We start from the raw sequence: 26480 nt of genomic DNA on the forward strand, positions 1-26480 counted from the left end.
TCAGCAGACTGATCTTGCAACATCTCTTTGCACAGAAGTGATCCCCAGCTTGTAAAATAAGCACTGATCAAAGTGAAGGGGTAGTACCACAGACCTTGGAGATACTTGCAGTACATAGGAAACTTTCCTGAGAACCTGAATGAACCTTGCCATGGATTTAAAAGGGTAACACACAAATAAATATTAAGGTTTCCTTACTACCATATGGATAGAATTTTCTATTCCCCGTAAGTCCTGCCTGCTACCAGATAGCTGCTCACTGATTTCATGCAGACAGGTCTATTAATGGGGTTGCTATGAATGTTACCTATACAGCAATTACAATGTTACGTTGCCAGGTTTTCTACTATTTTAGTTATTAAAGTAATGTTTCTATGCATGGGTATACCAAAACATGGTATATCTGATAGAAGTAACAGCCCCATCTATTGGGGCTGCTTGGGTAGGCTACCCAAGTCTACCACAGCTTGTTTTCTTGGAATGCTTTCCTGTAGTGTTATACCACCGCTACAAACTCAGAGTGCTTCAAAGAGCCTAGAATCATCACCTAGATGAGAACTGCTACTATTCTTAAGAGTGAGCTCACACATCTATTTTGAGTAAATTATGTAAAAGAAAACATACTGCAATATCCTGAAAGAACTGTCATAGCGGTGACCTGCTCTTACATGTAATTTTACTGCACATAGACCTAACCTGGTACAATTAATAACCTGAAGCCTTCTCCAATTCCTCCTTCCACCACAACATTAAGCAGCAAATGAATGGACTGAAGATCAGGTCTTGGTCAGGTCTAAAATTAAACTAGACAGTCAAAATGAAGTCAGAAAAATAATTATACAAATGGTATAAATAAGATCAAAAATAAGATCCTCACAAATAAGATCAAAATAATTTAATATCATAAAAACTGACATTTTTAAATTAATTTAAGTTTTTAATATTGAAAACTGACACTTATGTGTCAGTTAAAATACAGGTATGTTAATAAGAATCATTGAAATAAAAGATTAAAAATATTCTCCAGAGAGTGTCATCTCTTGCACATTCTTAATAGGAATACAATATTCCATAATTTAATAATACTGTTTCCTTAAAAAAATCCAATGGAAGCATGCTTTTTATCTCTAGAGCTTTACAACAAACTCCTTAACTGAAGATAAGTTCCATGATCAAATGATCTGCCTCACAAAGCAGGAAGATAAATATAGCAAGAAATCTGAATCCCTAAGAAAGTAATTTAATGGAACTCCATTGACTAGGTTTTTTTTTTTTGTTTTGTTTTTTGTTTTTTTTTTTTTTTCAACTGATCTATATATGTCAGTATTTGAGGCTTTTAGAACTGCAAAATGACTATTAAATTTTAACTAGCATCTTAAGAGAAAAATACGAGACAACATTTTCTTTGTAAGATTATCAGTTTCCAAAATATTTAATCTACACATGTTGGTGTTAATACAAAATATTTTAACTGAAATTATCTCTTTCTTTCAAAACCAAACTCAAACTGAGAAAAAAAAAATTGTTTTCAAGACAACTGAAGAAAACAAATGTTCAGGACATCTTAATAAGCCATATATTTTTCAATAATCCACCCGTGAATTCACTTATTAGATCATTCACCTCATTCTCCAAATACTCCAAACTAGCACTACATGAGCTGGAGTATTCCTTATAGGAAAACACAGTTTCTTGGCTTGAAATGAAATGCTACTTTGGCTCTTCAGCAGTTTTCTTCTTGTTCTTAGTATGGAACTTCTTGTGCTAACAATAATGATGATTTAAGCCATTAAAACTGGTATTTTGCACATGCATGGGTATTTAGAGTATGATGTTGGAAATTTAACACTTGTTTTATTTACAAAACAATGTATCTGATTTTTCCTCAGATATACAACGGAACCTCTTTTCATTGTTCATCCTGACTGACAATAAAACTGAGCCAAGATGTCTACCAATTATGAAGTATTTCAGCAATAGACAGGTGCAAACTTTACTTTCCCTTTACATACATATATACACACACAATTTACTTACTACATGTTTTATGACTTATCACACTTTCAGACAGGCAAGAAGAAGGGAGAAACAACTAAATCACTATGGTCTCCTTTGTCCCATTATTATGTAAAAGAACTTTCAATCTGGAATGAAACCTATTCAAGTAACTCAGATCTCAGAGGTGTTAAATTAATCTAATACTACAGGGAAAAAAAAAAATCTCACAGCTCTGTGGTGAAAAAGCATATGTCACACTACTCAGTCCTACGGGCTTACAGGAATGTTTAACTGTATGAATAGTCCATCTCATACCACTGAGACTCTATGTGCATGAAGAAAAATGTCACAAAACCCACACAGATTTGCACATGCAGCCTTTGACTGTACTGATATATTCACAGAAAAAGAGGAGTACTTACCACTCTACCATGCATTTGGTTCAGTGGCTTTACTGCTACTCAGAACAAACTCAATGACAGAAACCATAAGGACTGCAATTTAGGACCTTGTGACCTATGATCACAGGATATTCAGTGCAATAGGTTGCACACAGCCTTACTTCTTAATATTGTCCAAATATATGACTTTATGCTTCACCTCAAAATTAGTGACTTTACCACTCTTTTCCTCCAAATAAACAGACAACTGTTTTTTCAGGTGGACAGAAATCAAATCAAACCAAAAATAAAACAGTTGCCAAATGTTTTCTATAAAATTCTTTGGATGTATTGTCTAAAATGCATGTTGTGTTTGCTCTATTTTATATCATTCATTTTTTTGCTTCTGAAAGTTTAATACATTCAGTTATCAAAAGCCATAAATTATTTAAAATATAAACACTTTATAGATGGGCTTTTAATCTGGCAATGGTAATTGAGATAACTACTTTAACTCCCTAAACAAAAATGAAATCACAAAAAGAAAGGAATATGAACAACACCAAAAAACTATCACACATAGAGAAGATATAATTTTCAAGAAAGTGCTCCAATTTACCACCAATTATATTAATTCTCAAATATTAAAAATTAGGTTAAGTCATATCAAATGCATTCTCCAATTTCTGCTCTCTATACATAAAAAAATTAAGAGCCAAATTATCTTTTCATTGTGTAGCTGGGGCTGGGATTCTGTTGAGGATAGTTCCAAATTTCCACCAGTAAAAGAATCCTCTCACATTGATTAAATTAATTAAAATCCCACTCTCTACACTTTTTTTTTTTTTTTTTTTTTTAATCCATGTCCTAAAGTGTAGAGTAGAGTATACTTAATGCATTACAATAGATTTCAACTCAATTAGAATGGGCCAAAAATGGTGAAACACAAAAATACATTAGTGTTTTCCATGCCTTTATGCATGTTCTTATCACTTTTAGAAAGTACATGAAAAACATCACGGTATATTTACACAGCATTTCAACATATTATTTGTATTAAAGTACTATTGAATAAAAAAAAGAAACAGCAAAAATGGTATTTACCAACAGGATCTTTTTGATTCTGAAAGAGAATTTTGCTGTTGCTGCCATCCATGTTTGCCATGTTAATTGTGTTTCCATCGGTCCAATAAAGCTTACTTAAGAAGAAAATAAACATATTGAAAATGTCGCTTTGTGTACACAATGTTTTTAATGCACCAGAAGTGAAAACATGTTTATAAATTTAGAAGTAAGCAAAATATACAAATAGCAATTACACAATTTAATTAATACTAAGCTTTAGTAGGGAAACATTATTCAGTTAAGAAATTCTCAGAAAAATCTTTCAAATGGATACATTTAGTTCAAGTTTAAAAGACAACAAAATGGGCAAAAAAAAATCTGAATGAAGAAGAAATCGTCTGATGAGCTTTAGAACAGTTTAATTATTAAAACCACAGATATCTTACCCTTTTACTGGGTGAACTGCAAGACACTGAGGTTTATCAATTCCATGGATGATTGAGGTTTTCAAGGAACCGTCTAAATGTGCCACATTAATTTGTGTTTCATCAAATTCTGAGCTAATCCAGTATAAATTCCGTGATATCCAATCAACTGCAAGACCTCTGATGCTCTGAATATCTGCAAAAATTAGAAGCAGTTGTTCTTTTGATTTTCTTTCTAGGCTAGTCTCTGTCTTTGAGGGGAAAAAAACAAAAACAAAAACAAAACAAAACAAAACCACCAAACAAACAAACAAACAAAAAAACAAGCACACAATATATTCTACATTTTTTAAATAAATGTGTGCAATACTTTGAGAATATGTATTTGCAAACTGGTTTTTGAGAATGAATAATCATGTTCTTCTTGAACCTGACACATCTGAATAAGTAACATGGAATTTGCATTAAGGATTTGTGAAATCCTCCCTTAATAGTCCTAAGAAAATAACATAAAACCTATTGTTCAAAAATAATAATAAGACAGACTCAGTATTTCCATAGTGCATTCCTCTATTTAAGAAAGTATTTATTACTCAGTGAGCTATTAAAAAGTGTTTTTTTTTGAAAAGATGATAATGTAGAATGAGTTAGCTTCGATTAGGTAGTTTAAAGATCACATTTAATAACCATAAAATTACTTGTGAAATAAGAAAAAGGTTCATATTTGTGTAGTCGCAAGTCATACTTAACATATAGAATACTAAGAAGCTTTCTAAAACAAAGCAATGCTGAAGTTTAAAAGCCTACTTTCTTTATCACTGTAAATGGTTCAACACCACATAAGTAGGTAGGTAGCTACAGCTCTGAAGAGGCTTTTTTTTTTTTTTTTTTGGTTCTGGAGCTGGTATCTAATACTTTGATGAAAGACTTAACTTCCTCCTTAGGCTTTGAAAAGGAAGGATGTCATGCAGCTGTTAAGAACACCCTAGCCCTAAAACAAAGTAGCAAGAAATCTACTTGTATTCACTGATTAAAGCTTAAAGTGTAGTTTATCAAGAGCCACTGGAGGAAACTACTATTCTTATTGTAGATATGAACTGAATATGAACTTCAAAATAAGGAAAAATGAGAAAGAAAGATAATTTCTGAAACAATGTATTTTAAAGTCTGTGCAGATAAAGTCTGCACAGATAGCTCTCTCCAGAGTCTATCACAAATAATTTTGATTAAATATGCAAGACTTTTCATGGGAGATCAATGACTAACAAGAATAGGCACCGCAGCATTTAGAAGAAGCAAGCCTATTAGAAGGAATCAACCTCTGATGGTAGCCAGTACAAGTTGAGCTAGCAAAATATGAATAAGATATGATTAATTAGATAGCTTCACAAGTCTCTTTGCATGTGAAAGCCTTCATTAACATATTCATTAAGAATGGTAACATCTGCTAATATCTGCCTTAAATGCTGGGTATAAAATCACTACTTAATACCAAGGTAGCAAAGTGATGTTCTCCCTAGGCTTAGCAGTGGTTCATACTGCATCTTTGTAGGTGAGGAAGCAGGCCAAGGGTGATTTCATTATAGTTCATAGTTTGTACTTTTTTTACATATTTAAATTACATAGTTTGTAATTTAACTTGGTTACTTTCACTGACAGAATTATTGCCACTGACAAATTAATATGGCTGTTAGTTTGGCTTGGCCTGCATACATGTAAGGTCAAATGGTTATTGTGCATTAGAAAATTTTCCAGCTTTCAAGAATGCATCAAAAGACACTGAAAACACAGCCTTGACCTATTTTAAACTGTTTCCTTCTTTTTTTTTTCTTTTCTTTTTTTTTTTTTTTTTGGTTGGAAGAACTAGAAAAACAAGGATTTCATCCTCTTAAAATGATTAAAGTATGACTTCAGCATCCTTGTGACACTGGTATGAGACTTCATCCAATGGGAATCCTACTACTGTATGCCTATAAAGCTTCTTAATTTTTTATGACAAGTATAAAAATGTAACTGTTAGCAAATGAGATCATTCACACAAAATAAGTAGTCCTTATAAAGTCTGGATACATCAGAACGTGATAATTTTGCAAATTTTATCAAGTCTGCAACAGAAGCTAACATCAACTAAAAGTATATATAAAGCTATGAAATAATGCTAAATATTAATAATAAATATTATGATAATGATAAACAGAAACACATGGTGAGTCAATTTCATTAAGCTTTTTGATAAGTTTCTTAATTTTTCACTGTATGTTTTATACAGTAAAACAATGGTGTAATTCTACTACCATTTAAAACCAAACCAACCAACCAACCAAATTCTCTTTTGGACACCTCAGTTCATGATGTAGAGAAGAACTTCAAGAGACACTGTAAAACTTGTTCTACTGATTGGTACTGAAAATTGTCTCCTCGGGGATAGCAGAGGAAAAATAAAGATACCCACAAAAATAAATTAATTTATCAATCTATATAGTCAAGTGGGGATATTGCCATGCTTGTCCAATGACTTTCTAAAGTTTGCTAATACAGAAGAAATTTCTTCTAAAGTGACAACTGGGAAAGAATTTTTTTCCCCCCTTGGGTTACCTATTCTGAAAAAGTTTTTTCATTTTTTTCATTTGCTCTCAAAATGAAAAATGTCTGATCTTACAAGAGTTATTTCTTTTCTTCTCTTTCCCTTCAAATATACACTCAACAATTTGCCTCCAGATAGTCCCTGTCAGACAGTTCTGCTTTTTAAATTGTTCTCTTATTGTTTATATGAATTATCCAATACCAGTGAAAAGTATACCAAACAAGAATATTAACACTTAGAACACATGAACATTTACCTAAAATTATTTATTTGTAATTCAATATTATGCTATTTACCTCTTGAAATAATGGTTTCTAAGCCAGTCCCATTAATGAAGGCACGCTTGATGGTCTGTGTTTTCACATCAGTCCAGTACAACCGTTCCTCAACAGCATCAAAATCTATGACTGTCACATCGTCAATGTCAGGAACAGTGAAGGCTGTGATGAAGTTGAAGTACGGGTTCTCTATGTCCACTCCTCTTATTTCAGAATGCCTTGCATAAAGAAGAAATTTCTTCCTTTCTGTTAGAAGACAGGAAAACATCACCTCATCCTCTTTATATCATTGTTAGCAGAAGTCAAAGTTATTCGTTTAAAATCAGGTTACAAATGTGTAAATAGAGTTTGTATGAATTACTTAATATCTCCAGAAAACCTGCGCCTAGTAACATTTGAGAAATGCTATAGAGCACAAAAAATCACGGGAAAAATATATTAATTTCGTATACTAGATGTGATGTTACTGTTCCACTAAATCAATACAGTCTAGTGAAAGACTAGGGAAAAATCTTGAATAACATTTAAATTTTTCTATTGCACTTATCCCAATCAAAAAGAGTTTAATTTGCATATTGTAACAACTATTAACGTTTGGTATATTTCAGGGGAGCAGACTATCGCTGTAACAGGAAAGTTCCGCAATCAACAAAACTCAGTAGAAATTCTAGAATGTATATGCAGAATATTACAAGGTGTATATTACAAGGTTGTACAGATAATGGACACAATTGTTTGACATTCAGTGGTCTTTTATAGCTTTAAAGTGTTTATTATATTTTTTTTTTAAATAAAATTCTCCTACAAGTCTATATGTCTAACATTTGCTCTTCGTTTTGTTTTCTTAATCCTTGTAAATGAAACTAAAACAATTTTAGAAAAACAGACAGACATTAAAGACATTAAAGATATTAAGTGTCTTTTTAATATTCATCTTAATTGACTCATCATTTTTTGATGATTAACCTTACACCATAAATCCTTCTGTTTTGCAGAGGTAAGTTCTACTGACATGTCATACACACAAGCAATAGAAAATATGATCATGGTAATAAGTATCAACGTTACACATAACCCATATATGAGAATAAGTTGTCAGTTCTGAAAAAGGAGATGTCTCTTTTAATCTATCCTTAAAATGCTCTGTAGAGACTTTTTCTAAGGCTATTTTAATTTGTCCAGTTCAAAGTCTTAATACAATTGTCACGCCTTGAGAGGAAAACTTACCATAACATGTTTTCTTGTCTAAAGAAAGTTTCATCAGATGTGGACATGCACATGCAGCACTTCTGTTGTGATTGATCAGACACATATGAGAACATGGACCTCTGCCCTCATTAGCAGCACATGGATTGGAAGCTAAAATTGTACAGGGAAACAAAATATAAAAATAACATTTGGAACTAGTCACCATTCTTGTAGTACCAAATATTTTCTCATTAGATCATGATTACCATTTTAATCCTAAGTTGATTTACTAGCTTTTCACTAAAAACAAACAAGATTCTAGGAGAAAATTTAACTCATTAGTAGTTCAAGATTTTTTAATAAGATTTTTAATATTAGTATTCTGAGAAGTGAGAAATACTTTATTCATCTAAATCTGGAGTAACACAGCAAAGAGAAATAAATATTTACATAGAAATGTAATCAGATATCAAAATGTACACCTCATTTTAAAGTGCAATACTAAAATCTGTTAGTAACTATACACTGTAAGGCCTAATCTTTGTTAACTCCTTCAAATTTCTCACTGAAATTTATAGCTAAATGACATTTAAAAGCTAACTGCTCAAAATGTGATCAATATGAACTTATGAAGTTTAATGGCCTTCTCACCTTCTTACTGATTTTACTCTTGGACCTCTTCCTTTGTTTATAGCTTGAGGAGAGGAACACCCTTATTTAGTTTCTTGTTGTATATTTAGTATCATCACGCAATATTCCTCAAACAAAATTTTAAATTGCAATAACTCATTCCTCATTAAAGACAGTCAAGGGCCAAATGAAATTGTAACTGTACTGAGTTAGTAGCTGCTTCTAATATTACAGAAAGCTGTATTAAAATATTTTGCTAAGTTAGCAATAATTGCCAGTGATGTGTCTTTTTGTGACATTAAAATTTGATCGTACAAGGTCCTATTTTAGCTGCCATGCTATTAACCTTGTCTCATTTGCTGGTGTTAAGGTACCTCTTTTGTCAAAGCAGCATAAGCTATACTGGTGAGAGAGTGGTGAAAATTCTCTTTGAAGAATGACCAGGACTACTGAGCTTGTACTTGTAATCATTTTTCCTAGGCTGATAATGAAATCATGGCCAGATTTTTTTAAAGTTTGGGCAGTCACAAAATTTACTATTCCAACTTCATGAAGTCAATGGATAAAGTTTTCCCAGTGAGATATTAATTTTGCAGTTTATTTATAATATTTAAATATGAACAATTGCATACTCCTAACCAGGAGGCATGGAATAAAAACTGTCAGTGAGGACATAAACAATACATTTCATTTTGTCTAGAGCCAAAGCTTAGACCGCGAGATGAACTTCAATAAATTCAATGCTTCCCCTCAATTTGACCTACTAATTAGAATATTAGTGGAAAATCTAACATGAAAAGTTGATTTGAAAACATGCAAAACCTCTACTTTTTTCAAGAAAAACCTCTACTAAATGTAATTTTTTTTTTTCTTCAAGCAACTTCCTACATTTCTCTGATCAAGATGTGCTGAAATTGCTTTAAAGACCAACAAGCAAACTAATTGAAGAAGACTTCTTAGTGTTACAAAACCTGGAAACTATTGTTATCTTCATTCATTTCTACACAAACACGGAATGAAAATTTCAAAACCTCTGATTAATGGGTTAATAAAATTCTATCCAGCATCTCCATCATTGTATCAAAAAAATCACTTTTATTTTTTTATTTTTTTATTTTTCCATTAAGTCCCTTTCAATCACTAGTAGCACTGGAGGCTAAATAGCTTTTTCCCAGTCTTTGCTATTTTTCCTGTTATTCCAAGGCTTATTGAAAAGAAACATCACGCATCCTCTTTGTCATCATTTCTAAATCTGATAAGAATTCAGCTGGGTCAGTAGACTTAAACATATTCAGTCTTGGTTAATAATTTAATATCTTCTTTAACTGTAACAGACTGTAAATGCCCTTTTATCTTTATGTGATGGCTATATTTGATTTTAGAGTAAACTGCCATAATCTAAAAATCGTGTATACAAGCACATGTATATATTCCTTTTTCATTCATACTGCTTTCATTGAGTAACAGTTAAGTCCATTCTTTACTTTTTAATAAAAAAAAAACAATTCTCTTGAAGAAAAATAGGTATGCTATTGGCCTGACTGACTCACAAAACTTTGGCTCTTTCATTTCCTTGTGCTAGTTCTAACACTTCTAATTCTATCGTGAATCACCATAAAACCAATCCTTACTTATCTTCTCCATGCCATTTAGAATTTCACACACTTCTTTTGCAGAGAAGCCTGCCTATAAGCTTTATTTCAAGAAGCAGCACCTTACCTTTACAAAAACCTTTCACATACTTTTGATCAGCCTGTCAAGCTTTCTCTGTATCTTTTATATGATCTGCTTACAGCATTCAAGATGCAGGAGTGCTATGGATTTACACAGCATCACAGTACACTGTGTGGTTCTTTATTCCTTTCCTAATCATTTCAACCAATCTATTTTCCTTTTGATCACGGCAACCCACAGAACTGGTGTTTTCATCCAACTAGTCAGCCTTTTGCATTATTTAATTGATTTCCACTCCTGATTGCTTGTCAATCTCGTGCTCTTACAGTAGTGTGCACAGTTAGACACGTCACTCTTCATCATCTTCTTTGCAGTCTTCTTGACTGCTGTCTAAAACATTATTTAAACAAAATGTTTATTTTTCTTGACCAGTAACCCTTAAAAAGCTCCAGATGTTCTATCACCAGTTGACAAATGAAAGATTACCCTGACAACCTCTGAATATGCATGCACTATGGACCAACTTATATTAGCTTCATATTGAACCCTTCCCTTTTTGGCATCAGATTGCAGCCAGGAAAAAAAAATAAATAATATTCTACTTTAATGGTGGATGACATGATTAAATTCTGCCTACACTTTCAGATATATGCACTTTACTTACATCAAAAGGATACTTTTAAATCGCTGACAATCTATTCTCCGTATTATTTAAAACCAGTTATAGATCTAACACTCTGCTCACCATCAATATTTCCTGTAGTATTGCTTTTCATAGGTCCAGAGACCATTCTACAGTACTCGGTCAAGATAAAATCTTTATACTACCTGATTGTATCTGATTATTTCAGCATTAATTTTTGGAATTTACAAGTTAGCCCTGATCAGAAAATGCACTAGTTCTCATATATCTATTTATAATCTATATTCTCTATTTCAATTTCAGTTTTGAGTCACTCAAAGATTTAGTCAGTATCATTCATACATTCATCATGAACCATAATAGACAAAGGGAATAGCAGTAGCTCAAAGATAGCATGGTTCTTCATGGTACTCTACTGTATACAGCATAACAGCTTTATGGCAGTTCTGAAGCTCTTGTTAATGAATCTCTCTGTTTCCTCTTCCTCCCCGCCATGTCCAGTTTAGCCACCCAAAGGAATGGGCTTCACTTAAAGCTAAACAAAATCAGGCTGTTCACATTTGCACGTAAAATTTTCTCATTTTTCTTTCAAACAGAAATCTGCAAGAAGGCTGACAGGTACAGGAGAGTACACAGTTTAAGATGAAAGGGTACAACAAGAATCATGAACAGAGAAAATTGAAATTAATGAGATAAGTTCAATACAAAGAATACAGAATATATGGAATTCCTGACTTTAAAAAAGCATACTGATATACCAGTCGGATGAGAAGCACAGATGTAAAAGAATAAGAAAGATCGTACAGGGCACAAATGATATGGGAAAGCCAAAGGCAATGGTACTTTTAGATAGTGGGTGCTATATTTTATAGAAAACTATCCTCAGAATTAGAAATTTACTGTTAAATTAAGTAAAATAAGAGAGAAGTGACAAAGAATTAATTGAAATCCAATGGTGAAAAGCTACAGCAGTGAAAAGTTATGTGAATGAGTAACTGAGAAATGAAATGGCTGACAAAATTCAATATATATACTGCAATATACATGGAAAAACAAAACAAAACAAACAAAAAAAAAAACAATCCCCAGTTATAGATACAAGGATGAGCACAGAACTAGCATCTATATGTCCTTGATCCTTTTCTGAAGTAACAGAATTTATATTTTGCTTATGAAATGACTGTCCAATACCCCTCATATTACAAGAGCTAGGACACACTGAACAGAAATATCAGCTGTTAGGGCCATGATGACCATTATGAGGTTGTCTTTCACACAGTGCACAGTTACACAACTGAGACACTTGTCCAAAAAGTTGCAAATATCCAGAGTTTATTTAAATTCAAGTCAAAAAAAGAAAGGTTCATGCATGAAAAATCTGTCAAAGCGTTTAAAGCCTTTAAAGCACAAAGATACCATGTGAGGTTGAAAAAATCACTGAGTTACAGCTTACTGGAAGCTGACAGGCTATATGGGAAGAGCATGGCTGTTATCTTCCCTCAGGACCCCACTTTAGGCACTGATCAGCTTCAACTGACAGAGAGCTGATGTTGAGCTGGGGAAGACAAATGTAGGAAAGAATGTTTTTATAATTCCTAAAACAAAAATGAAACTTGCAGAAGGCACAGAGGAATCCAATTTAAACTTTGGAAATGTTGTATATATTTTGCAGGATTTATAATACATTATCAATCTTGATCATTTCGAAGTAAAAACAATGTATACAAGAAACTTATGATAAATTCTCAAACGCATACAATCTTAAAAATCCCACCCCAAATGAAAAAGCCAAATCTCTGCTCATATGCTACATTTCAGCAAAAGACAACACAAGCCTAAACAGAATATTGTAGTAAAACAGTGCTAGGAAGTTAAATGATTTCCATGTTTTAATTACAAAATAAGCCCCGTGGTACCAGTATGCTTTTTATTCAGCAACTTTTCTACTGCTTGTCTTAATTTCCAGTCTATAAAAATTTTATCTGCAAAATACAAAAATAATGTCACAGTCCTTTTTTTTTTTAACTGAATACAAATTATTAATGAAAAAATATAATGTCACAAATATTTATTTTTTAAAGAACTAATACAAATTGTTAATGAAAAAAGAATGGGAATGTGTGAGGAAACCACAGCTTTCTAAATTTTTACAAGCTGTGATCCTCCCAATACGCTGTTTACCCCTCCCACCACTATCCTTGTGGTACAAATACAGCTTCTCATGCCTAAAATAGAAGACCTTATTCTTTGAAGGAAGTGGATTTTTTGAATATAATGGTAGTTGAGAAAATACTTTTCTTAGAAAATCTGCATTTTTCTATGTTTATAGCATTCTTGACACACTGTTTTCATTCTGTAAGATAAGTAGGTCCCAAACACATATTTCTGACATGTGACATCATGCTGCATGATATCAAGGAGTCGTCCAACATTTGTGTTTTTACTAACAGGTGAACCTATTGCCCATAAAAATATCTCACTAAAACTTTATTACCTTAAACTAGCACCTGTCCTAGATTAACTGAAACACTTTTAGCTTTACGCTACAGTAATTTGTAGCTCTGCTGTACTTTATTTCAATCAAAATAAGAAACATGATCTTAAAAAAACAAACTAATAACCTTTCACCCATATAGGTGACCCAGATACATACCTATGTATCTGAGACTAGAAACTGCTTGTCTTTCTATGCTGTATTTATTTTGACATTTTCCCATGAAAACGTAATGTTAATTTCATTTTGGAATTTGAAACTGTGCATTATTTTGTTTTACTGCACAGTTGCTACAAATTCGAAGGAAGGAAGGAAGGAAAATTATTTAAAATAAACCCAGATGGCCAACCATAAATTGAATTTGGTATTTTATGCATCATAAAAATCAAAGTTAAAATTACACAACTTGATGTTGAAACTTCTTGATGCTGGCAAATTATGGCTGAAAACTTGTCTTATACCTTCCCTTAGGCCAAGATATCTGTGACAATGGACTATCATCTCCCTAGGCTACAGTCTCTCTCTAAAGAAAGATCATCTCCCACAAAGTTGCCTGGCACTAGTCCAAACTGAAACAGAATTTAGTTGTTTTTTCTAACAGTAAGAAAAGTCTAATGGGGACTCTTCTGCTACTGTGAAAACACTGAATATAGAACACAGGTCCTCAAACACCAAACTGGAAGAAGTGACTAATTATAGAAAATGGCAAAAAGCCTTACTTGAAAGTGATCTACAGAGATGCTTATTTATTCCACACATTTGAAGGTATTGGACAGAATATGTGACATAACATGATACAAATTTTACACTGTTTTCTATTACCATCAACTTTTTGGAACAGGAGTTGAAATTAAACCAGAGATTATAGAACATTTTTTGACTCGTGCTTACACTCCAGTGGCATTTTTTACTTTCCTATATTCACATACAAATTAAGTCACTTTGTAATGCCTCACAATAAAAACATGTGCATGCCCAATTGATTTTTGCAGCATCAGTGTTTTCCAGGCCACATTGCAAGAGCTTTCACAGGTAGAAGCTACAGCTATGTAGTTATATGTAAATATGGCCTAGATATGGCCATAAATAACAAAACATGATGTATTAATAGATAATGCACCTGGTGTTATCTCAAGCATGTCAGAACGGAACATTGAACTCAAAGCTACAAAAATAGGAGAAAAAATGTACATATACATGCAAATGTACACATGGGAAGTACACATTTGTACAAATATATATACATTTAAGTATATATTTGCATATTAATTATGCATTATTATAGATGTGATAGCTGTAAAACATATATTATTCATGCTTTATATAATCTTTATCCTTTATCTAAACTTTAATCTTTATCCGCCCATTTTGACTAAATAACATATCAAAAGTCAAAGACAGGTTAAACATGGAGAATTAGAGACAATGAAGTTACCAGGGAAGAATTAACAGCTAATAGGATACATAAGACTAAGACCACAGCAGAGGAATAGTTGCTGCAGTAAACTTTAACACGTGTATAATTAATAACATGGCAACTCACTTCATTCATTAAACATGACTTGCTTTCTTTTGGATGATCTGTTTTGTTGTTTAAAAATAACCCATGAGAAATTGATATAAAAATATATTAAAAAGATTACATAGACTAATTCTTCCCTCCACTGGCTTATACAACTAATAAAACAGTAGTGCTACAGTTGTATAGAAAAGCTATATAGAAGAGTTGGACTATCTTGAAAAAGCTGGCACTCCAGCTGTGATTAAGAAGTTCTCAGTTCAGATCTCTTTTTGATCGATACTCTAACGTATCTCTTTCCAGGTATGGGTTTCAAAGCTATCAGCAACATCATAATATTGTCTGCCTGTTGTATACATGATTTTATAACTTTAGATATATTTTAAACATTGGCTTATTCACGCAGCTATATCTGTATTGAAACATCACTTAGTTCTTCATTTTACATGGGGATTCTACTGGGATACTGATCTCCAAGCATACTTTCAACAAAATACAGAAGATATTTACTAAAGAACACTTCCTTCTGCTCAGCATCTTATTATATCCCTTCATTACTACTTCAACTACTACCTCATCTTTCAAAAAATATCCTTCTATAATTAATTTGGTTCTAATTATTGGTTTTGTTACTAGCAGAGTCTTCCATTTTTCGCCAGGAATTAAAAGGAATATTTCCCTAAATCAGACAATCTAATAGTAGCTGCGTATTTAGTATTCTTCAGCTACTATAACTCAAGACTGAATTTTACTCATCTCAAAACTTAAAACTGTCCAGATTACATTTATCTCTAATGACAAAGCCTTAGCATGATTGTACAGCAGTGTTCTGGTATAATTAGGTGTTATGCTATAAAAGCTAGTATAAAGTTGAAATGGTATGTATGCATATTGAGAGGTAAGTTATTTACAGATGAAATTGGGAAGTTACAAAATAATGTAACAAGAAATAATTAAAGAATTTTATATTATTTAATTAAGGTGAACTTCCATTCAGTTTTGATTGTTACCCAAACCAAAAATAAGTTTTCATGTTACCTGACATTGTCAGCTCTGAACTGATGCCTCCAGAAGGTTGACCTAAAACTTCCACTAAAAACATAACTATTGTAATTTGAAATTGGAAGTTGTTAATGTTATTTAAAGATAAAAGTTGTTAAGTGAATAGGACATGCTTTGGAAAAGCATCTGTTTAGGGGCAAGATCCAACTGCACCTGTAAATGGTATTCTCTGCTGGTGGAATGTAAATTATGTAGTCCTAAGTATGAACAGTGGGACTGAGAAGCTAGTAGAGATAGAGAAGTGAGTGCCAAATTAAGAAAATTGTAACACTAAAACAATATTTACTACTGGAAGTTGCACACAGTTTATTTTACAGAAAAAAATAGTTTTCCTTTAGAAAGAAGCATGACAGCTAATATTGTTATGTTTGCTTTTGACAGACTAGTTATAGTTACTTCAGTTACAAAACAAAACCAAACACATTACATTTAAAGCTTTTTAAATATACACGTATGTTGTTCTGCACTATATTTTTAACAGATCAAGAGCAAGAGTTCACATGGGCAGCATTCACAGACACTGATCTCACGTTAGTTCTCGCCTGAATAAAGATTCTGTTACTACCCAAGGAACATTAGTGATGAACATGACATTTAAGTAAAAAGTCAGTTCAATGCAAATCCATATACATATAGTAGTATATAAAAGAGTACTTTGTTCCCCTCATATAAATAATAATTAAGTGTTCTATAAATACTCACCTTGTGGTTGACGACTTGGGTGATATATCTGAAGATCAAATGGTTGAGCACTTGTTTTTTGTATTACACTGACATTCTGGCCAGTCCATTTATTGGCTTTTGCAAGTGTATTGGTCCGCCAATCTGTCCAATACACTTCACTCCCATACAAGGAAACAGCGAAAGGGTGAGAAAGATATTCATGACCCCGTATAATTTCTATCATGCTGGTTCCATCATATAACGCAGAGTAAATAGCATCTGATCTAGAAGATAAACCCAAACTTAAGATTACATAAGAATAATACTAATTAAAAAATCACACTGTCATTGTGAAATTGGTGCAAAATGTATTAAGACCTTATCCTTACACTGTTCATTCACTGAATGCATCAAATGTACTCCCATACAGTCATACATTGACACACTCCCACAGTCAATGTCTATGCACCAAAGACTGCTAAAGACAAATTGCTGACCAACAAAGTAATTATGTATAATAATAATTCAACGAGAGGAATGTCCATAAACTACATTCACACATAAGACTCTTTATGTTCAGAATGTACATATCTACATTCCACTTACAATGTATCTCACATTTTTGTATGTAAGAATAAGGATTTTTAAAGATAACCAAGAATTCTGGTATCACTTTACCTGGCATCTGTCCATACTATTCTCTTTTCAAAGTGATCTACTGTAAGGCCATTAGGCCAGGCTCCAGTATCCATATCTTTATATATGATCTTTCTTTCTGCTCCACTCATAGAAGCAGATTCAATGCGAGGAAAATTTGCATCCCAGTCTGTCCAAAACAGAATTCTGGTGAGACACAAGGAAAACAAACATAAGAACATCTTTGAAGCATTTGAAAGAATTTAAATGGCTCAATGACAAATAAGTTGAAAAAAAGGTTCAATCACCCACATTTTTTAAATGAAATAAATGTGACTTTCCACTTAGTGCCTGTGAACACTAATACATACTATATTGAAATATTTTGTGAGGGTATAAATGGGCCAGTCACATGCAAATGGGCTACTGCTCAGTCCTCTTGACTGACCATATTCTGCACCTCTTGTTCTTGTCTTCCTGCTAAGTGATATTTCTATCTCCTTTCCTAGTTGGGTCCTCTACTCTGCATGCATGTTGTGTATATATATACCTACTAGGACAAGACCACTGGTGCTGTTCATGTCTGTGCTTAATGTTTTCGCCTTTGTCCACCTATCTGGTCAGTCATGTGTATATGTATGTATGTTTACGTATGTTGTATATGTGTGTGTATGCATGGACTGAGAGTACATGCTCAGTCAAAATACTGGTTGGAATTGAAGACATGAAGCTGTGGCAGCCTCATCTCCACAGAGCTACAGCATTTGTGCAATCCTAAAACAAACAGCTACTTTAAATTATCAGTGTTTCTGTATTCATATTTACTTGTGAAAAGACTGAAGAGCTATTCCTATCTGTGTTCAAAGATTTTATTCTTTCACTACTTCTAACAAAATGTAGTATACAAATGCCTCTAGTTTTCCAAAAGACATATTAAGCCTTCATTTTCAAGAAGATTGGTGATTTGATTTGGTAGTGGGTTTGTTTGCTTGTTTGTTTGTTTGTTTTCCCCCAGTGATTTAATTTGAACAATTTATCTGCCAGTTCTTCTGCCAATAGGATGTCCCGTTTTAAAGCTCTCTTTAAGATAAGCTATGCACTCTGTAAATAAGCTTACTAGCAAGTTCGCAAACATTATTTCCATTTTAAAGATCAAGAACAAAACAAAAAAGGTGGGATTTACCTTCCTTGACTTCAGTCATCTAAACTATGTTTTTATAGTCACACAAATATCAAAGTCAGAAAAATTGTCTTGGCAATATCTAAATCTGTCCATTAACAGGCCACAAGCTCCAGTTATTATCATCTTCACTACAAAATTAAATGAAACAATCACTCAGCAAGAGAAGTATTTTGTCAACAAATTGTATCTCCTGAATTACCTTTTCTTAACCCTTTTCATTGGGGCAGAACACACTGTAACAGATGGTATTTCATTCAAAATACTGTTTCAGACATTATTACAAACAAGTTAGGTTTTATAACTTACAGCAAAAAGGAAATCAAATTATTTCATATTTAAACCTAATTATTATTATTATTATTTTTAATATTTTGCAACATGAAAAAATGTTTTATTTTGTTTTTTATAATTACCCGTATCTGGGATCCAAAGCAATAGCCCTTGGATGTTCCATAGCTCCTGCTATTAATGTTGTTCGCAAAGTACCATCTAGTTTTGCAACTTCTATTTGGTCCAAATTACTGTCTATCCAGTATATATTTCCTGCAATCCAGTCTACAGTAAGACCTTCAGGTGTGGCCAGGCCATGTTGTACTACCACCTCAATGGCACTAACACCTTAAAAGAGAGAAAGAGAGAGAGAGGGATTCATGCTCTTGGAGTGAGCTCTTGATTAATCCAATGGATGACAGTGCTCTTTCATTCCATGTGACATTTTTTCTTTGGCAATGGGATAGACAGGTGTAAATAAGTACATTTCTGGCAGTATACAAATAAATTTCATTCTACATTAATTGAAAATTTTAATTCTTTGACAGTTGAACAAGTAAAACCCTGAAAATTTCAGTGAAGGCCAGAGCTCACATGGAGTCACACAGCAGACATTCTTGTGCCCTAATAGCAGGGATCTCTTTTACAGTATCTGTGAAGGACACGTTTGTGCTCTGTCTCCAACTGACTAGATATACCAGACAAATTTCATGCAGCTCTTTAACTTTCTTGTCAATCAGAAAAAGAGAAAACTGAAAGATTATGATGAAGACAGAAAAAGCAGGGAGAACCCTGTTTGGACTACACAGTTTGAAAAGCTCTACAAGAAAAAATAACTTTTTTCCTTTGAATTCACAAGTACAATCATTCTGTTTACAAAGATCTCTTTCCCACCATAAACTGTCTTTGGATCTCCAAGTGATTCTGCACAAACAGTAACTACAGAAGCATTTTGTTAGCCCTCAGGAATTCCAGGAGTGCAGTGTAATTTATATATATACATATATATATATTTAATACAGCAGAGAAGTCACCTGGCCTTTGATACAGTGTGATTGCAACACAATGTGATGACAACAGTCTGCCTTACTAGTTTCACACAACCACCACAAACATTAATGGAAAGTGGCAAGTCTTTGGCTCTCTTTACATACTTAGCCCTGTAGGCTACTTCTGTCCTAGTCTGCACCCATGGATATAAATGTACCCACAAACACCATCTACTAAGAGGAAAAAGAAACTATGTCAGAGAACGTAAGTATGAGTGCATATGTGAACTGTTATAACAGCAAATTTTAGATACTTCCATCAGTTAGCTCACACAGGAGTGAAAGCACCTGAATAAATAGTTTAATTAAGAATATTATGTATAAATACTTTCAAATATATTATTAAATTCTATTGAGTTATCGGCCATAATTACTTTGCCAGAGAAAAGAACAACTCTTTCTGAATTCTATGAAACTACAAAGCAAAATCTTTCACCTAGTGAAACCTGATCATTTATCAGACATCTGATAAATTCTTGCATTTTTATCAGACATCTCATTGCTCTCTCCAACTTCCTAAGGTGGGGAAGTGCAGAAGTCTCTTCTGGTCTGTTCTTCCTGATAACCAATGACAGAACACATGGGAATGGCACAAAGCTGCTCCAGGGGAGATTCAGACTGGACATTAAGAAAAAGTTGTTTACTGTGAGGGTAATCAAACACTGGAACAAAATTTTTAGACAGGTGCTTGGTGCCCCACAGTACATTTCTTGTACTTTTTTAATATGGGGAAGCTAAATTGCAAAAAATGAAAAAAGAAAAAAAAAAAGATATCGAACGCATTGGATCAGGAAGAAATATCAGCCCTTTGAGGTTGCCAGTTTCCTCCCTCCCTACAGTGTATTGCAAAAGGAAACTTTTATAACAAATTTTTTTTCTAGTAATGCACCAATCTAGATACACACCCTTTTAAAGGCAGAATGCCATCAAAGATTCTCTTTGTGTGAATGGTGGTAGCTCAGTTACAATTTAACTGCAGTTGTTTTTACTGTTAAGAAATTAAAGATTAAGTTCATACCTCCAGTATCAGAAAGCTTGCCTCTGTAAATTTTGTCTTCTACCACATCTGTCCAGTACAGTAAACTCTGACTGAAATGAAAATCAAGTGCTATTGTATTTCTTAAACCAGGAACCAAGAGGCTGTAGTCACGTTTGTGAAGATCAATTTTTCTGATCTCATGTCGAATAGAAAAAATTATGAAAGCCTCAAATGGATCTGGAAGCAGAAGATTATACATTTCAAAAGAATGATAGAGAAGAGATTGTTATATATTGCTATAAATTACAATTTGAATAAGAACAGCAGAGTATTTTATCAAGAGAAACAGTTGATTAAAACAATTAACTTTCTTATAGAGAGTCTTTGAATGTATTTTATATTTTTAGTCCTTTCAGACTTCCCACTTCTCCATTCTAATATTATCTTTGATCACAACTACAGACACTAAAGCATTAAAATCAGAAATATCAAATTCAACTATTGAACCATATAGCTCCACCAAAAACAGTTACATAAGATCTTTTAAAAGACTTGAGTTATCAAAATTAAAATCTGTTTTCTCAAAAGCTTCAGAAAATATTAATCCATTAAATTATACATTGTTCCAAAGCCAGGTAGCTGAAAACATTTGACATATATAATAATATATATAACTTTTTTTTTTTCTTTTTTTTTTTTTTAAATTGAAGTGCCTAAAAAAAAATTCACCGTAAACTACCAAGCAAGGAAATTTTTTTTATGTACTTACTGGTATACCCCATCACCAAACCCACCTACCGCTAAAGTTAATAAACATTAATAAACAAAGTTTTTCACACTGAGCCACCAGAAAGTGGTTTTCTTTTTCTTTTGCAGTTATTTCTCCGAGAATGCAATACAAGTGTACATTTATTTTTTTTTTTTAAGTTGAAAGAGTAGGTATCTCTCTAGAGCTATGTTTCTGCTGATGTACTTGGTCATAATCTGCCTTGGCCTTTCCAAATGATCCTTGTGTTTGTTAAAGCAATGGCTAGCTTTCTGCAAAGCCAATTTTTCAAAGCTGTGCTGTGGTTGAATAATTTAATGAAGAACAGGATCACTAATGTTAGTAGCCGTTTCACAAGTTTCAGTGATCTGAACCTGAGAAACAGCTTAAGGGCACTCCTCAATTTCTGATAAATTGGCAGCTGTTATGCAAGAAACCACAGGCTAATAACAACCTGTGTTTTAGGCAACTCCAATGCATAAGAAGACACATGATATAAAACAGCAGTAGTTTCTTCTATGTTTCTCAGTAACGAGCACCACAACTGAAAAAAAAAAAAAAAAAAAGAAAAAGAAAACTAACAAATATGTGCTCCCTTGGTGGCTTTTTTTCCATTCAACAAGGGGAAGTCTACCTCAAACTAAATAATGTAAGGTGCAAATCATCAGATACAATGATGAAAAGGATTAGAGTTCAATGTGATCTTATCAAATTTAACATATAGTACTTAGTATGTAAATCAACATATATATATATATGTTGTGCGATGTTGATTTACATTCTATGTTTATATATAAGTAATATATATATATATATATACATATATAAACTTAGAATGTAAATCAACAAAAAGAAATGGCTAAGAAAATACATGTAGGCAAAGTAACACCGTTTGGGTGTTTGGGACTTTTGGAGTTAAATGAGCAGATCAAATTTTTTTTTTCCCTCTTCCTTTCCCTTCCTGAAACATTACAAAGATATACATTCAGGTCTTTGGTTATTGTGACTGATATACAATCAAGACACCAGCGTGATACTAAATTAAATATATATATATATACACATATATAGATAGATAGATATAGATATATAAATATTAATTTATAAATAATTCATTTATATAATATAAATTAATATATTAATGTAATATATATATTTATATTTATATCAATATTTGTATTTATAAATATAAATACACTATTGTGTATATATATATATGTATATATATATACTATATATATATAGTATATATATATATATATATACATATATATATATATATATACTGTGATAAACATGAGACAAGGATTGCAGATTAAAAATTTCTCCAGAAAGAAGTCCGAAAGTAGGCAGAAACCAGTTTTACTCAGGTTCCTCTATGACAAGGATATTTAAATACAGACAAATGGCTAGCACTAATGATTATAACTTGAAAGTAAAAGACCATAAAATGAGAGCCTGAGCACAAACAAGGTGAGACCTGAAAACCGAAGAACCCTTTAGCAAGTTACAAGAATACCTTTGCTTTTGACTAGAAGGCTGGCTAGTGAGTTGTGAGCTCAAATCCAGCCATCATTCTGCTTTACATGACATAACAATGAATCACAGTTGTCTGTACGATTGGAGTGGTCCCAAATTTTACCAACCCCCTGTAACTATGTGTCTATTAAGTACCATTCAAGGTGCATAAAGCTTGAATAATAAGCTGCATAAAATTATGTAATTGATGGGATTCCAGACCAGTAGGGAAGAATATAGGAAATTATCAAGCTGAACCTATATCAGCAATGGCATGGCACTATAAATATGGTCATCACAAGGGTTGCATATGAAATAAATCTGGTATAAATCTTTATATCATATTTAAAAGATATGCTAAGATATGCCCCTAAGCTTTAGAGAAGACAATCTACAATACTGTACCCTGTTCTGAGCATGACTCTTAAAGAATGTGAATCAACTACAGGAATTTAAGAGGAAATTAGCAAGCATTTTAATAGGTTTAGAAAGCATGACCTGCAGAAAAAGAAAGAACGAACTGGGACTGCTTAGTCTAAAAAGGATCAGAGTAAGATGATGAGTGGAAGTACATAAAATTCTTCAAAGACTTAAGAGGCTGATAATATGGAAATGGGAAAAATCTTGTTTTCCATATAAATAACAAGTGGGCCAAGGATTAAAGGCTTAAACTGGAGCAAGATGACTCAGAAAAGCCAGAAAGAAATCTTAAGGGAGAGTGAGGCACTGAAACGTACCACCTCTGTGAAACTGGGAGTTCACCATTGAAGGTGTCTTGAAGGTCTTTGAAAGCAGATAAACAATAGCAGCATCCTACTGTGTTTGATGTTCTTTCCAATGTCATAATTTTATAACTATGAATGAGCTGAATTTCAGTGAATTATAAAATTGAGAGCAAATAATCTGTATTTTACCAATTAATTACATGTATTTTCACGCACTCTTTCCTTGGATGAATTCAATGAAATGGATCTTGATTCTCTTCTTTCCTGATCTCATTTTTCTTTTTCCTTTTAAGAATGGTCATCGATAGCAATATAGTAGACAAAAACCATATATTTCTGTAACTACTGATTTCATGAATGCACCAAGCTTTTTTATCATATAGAGTGAGTATATGAAATACGTGATATAAAGATGAAGCACAATCTGCATCAACAGATGGAAGAAAAAATTCTGGTAGAAGAGAATTGCATGAATAACACACTTAAAAAACACAGTATAGAAAGACTAATGCCTCACCTTTTCCAGTGGTTTTAACTTGAAAGTTTTGAAAAAAATGTTAACTGAAACATTTGTTTCCCAAATTAATGCCTATTATTTCCTTGAATCTTACTGTAAGAACAGTAGGATAAGCAAGCAACTTCACTATGGTTTTCTGAAATTTACCTCAAAAGAAAATGGTAACTTTGTAAAGAATTTAGAAAAAAAAAATAAAATATATATATATATACATATATATATATACATGTATATATATATATATGTATATATATATACATATACATATATATATATACATATATATATATACATATATATATATAAGAAGTTTATATAAAGTTATAAGAAGTATATATATATATAAGAAGTTTTACATTGCTTAAAAATACACATAGTAGAGTTTCTACAGCTTAGGAAAGGCTAAGAGTCACTTCTTAATGAAATCTATACTATATGTTTCTGAGTTCATCAAACTTTTATTATATGAAGTTCTGAAAGGTGGAACATAAAAATGAAATTTAAATATCTTTCAAGAACAGTTTTTTCCTTCCTATTAACATCTAAAAGAGTTCAAGTGCAATATATCAGCACAACTTATTTTGAAGGATGTTCCAACAGAAAGTAGGAAGAAGTGTATGGAAATATATAATTTATATTGACTTTCTATTTGAATAATGAAGCCCTATAGCATACTTTCAGTTCAATCGATACAATTTTAAAAGTGAATGAAACATTTATTCTTTGGGAAGTCAGTAATGTAACGGTACATGTCAGAACAGTAAAAGCAAACTAGTTGAAAACATGAAATATGGAAAGCGAAGAAACTCTGAAGGAGAAAAACAGTACAGCATTTAAAGCCCTCAAGAACTGAAGAGAACATATGCAGAAATAAGAGAAAACAGGGGAATGGAAGAGAATGGCATTGCAAGAGACATTAACAGAGAACCTTAAAAAAATGCTCAAATTAATATTTCTATTTACTTATTTTTCTATAACTCATTCTATTACCCCAGTTACTCATTAGATTCCTCTGGCAAACAGACTTTTTGATTCTGATATGCCACGTAAAAAAAAAGGGGGGGGTGGATCATAATAATTGCTGTATTTTCAGTCTATTATTATCCCCATTATATTTTTGATGGACACTCAGCTAAATATTTTGTAAAGTGTCTTAAAAAAATGAAGTGCTGCATACTAATGTTACATGTTACTGCTGTGTACTACAGAACTGCTTGTCTATATATAGGAAAGTGCTGTTTTAGATACCAAAAAAAAATGTAGCTAAGGGCAAGGTAATAATTTTCTTCTGAACATTTTTTCTCCTGGATGAATGATTATTGGTTACTGCTCTAACATAATACACTTATACTCCAAGTTTAAGGCATTTACAAACAAATATGGCTATTCTAAGACTTACTTTATATCAACTGGCAATATTGAAGACTTTGGACATTACTGGGGACTGTTGACCTTCACAAAATCACTTGCAACTCTAGTTGTAGTAGACAACTATAAGCCTTTGTTTTATGTTTTTGTAAGAACTCATGCACAGAGATATAAATTGCATGGACATTTTGAGACTTAAAAATGCACAGATGAGACCAAAATTGGGCTCACTTGACTAGTTTACTAAAGTGCTCTTCACACAGTCAGCAACTAATGTATGAGAGGTTGTATCCTTTGGAGTATTTACCATACCCTTAAATGAAAGAAACTAAAAGGGGTCAAGACTTTATTATTAATTGTAAAAGTATATGACACTTTTAATACAGAATAATTTTGTTGCTGTTTTGATGGCATTAGAATATAATCTTTATACCTTTAAAGAAACGTATCATCTTTCTTTACACCAGCTGACATCCTCAGTCTCAGATCATATATTTAATATTAAATTCATTGATAAGATGTGAAAAGTCAATTTGTAACTTTATATTCCTGCTAACACGACTAAATATTAAACAGAAATACCGCATGGCCCTAAGAAAAGCTAAGAAGCCTTACTCTGTCTCAATTTTCTTACTTTTCAGCACAAGTGAGTCTATTTCATTTTTTCTTTTTCTAATTTTTATTTTTCCCTTAGTTTTCAAATACTGCTAATTTGGTTTAATTTAAAGTTACTTTCAAGCATTCCTCTACAATGATTATGTCATTTTATAACATTTTTTATCCTTTTTTTTTTTTTTTTTTTTTTTTTTTTTTTTGTAGAATCCAGTAAGAATGTGTGGTTTTTTGAATGCTCAGAAATGGCAGTA

General features: G+C 32.4%; 1 protein-coding gene across 1 annotated transcript in view; it reads right to left on the reverse strand.

Annotated features, from left to right (window-relative positions):
• The window catches only part of LRP1B (LDL receptor related protein 1B), a 542116-nt gene that overhangs the window by 183504 nt on the left and 332132 nt on the right, over positions 1–26480 (reverse strand). Inside the window, exons 24-31 of the mRNA XM_084523375.1 lie at positions 20760–20957; positions 18836–19040; positions 17282–17446; positions 16643–16887; positions 7958–8089; positions 6749–6976; positions 3890–4064; positions 3483–3577 (exon numbers count right to left, since the gene is read on the reverse strand). Coding sequence (XP_084379501.1) covers positions 3483–3577; positions 3890–4064; positions 6749–6976; positions 7958–8089; positions 16643–16887; positions 17282–17446; positions 18836–19040; positions 20760–20957 — 1443 coding nt within the window. The remainder of the gene's footprint in view (positions 1–3482; positions 3578–3889; positions 4065–6748; positions 6977–7957; positions 8090–16642; positions 16888–17281; positions 17447–18835; positions 19041–20759; positions 20958–26480) is intronic.

This window comes from Aythya ferina (genome assembly GCF_964211825.1).
Source record: "Aythya ferina genome assembly, chromosome: 6".
In the NCBI taxonomy this organism is placed as follows: domain Eukaryota; kingdom Metazoa; phylum Chordata; class Aves; order Anseriformes; family Anatidae; genus Aythya; species Aythya ferina.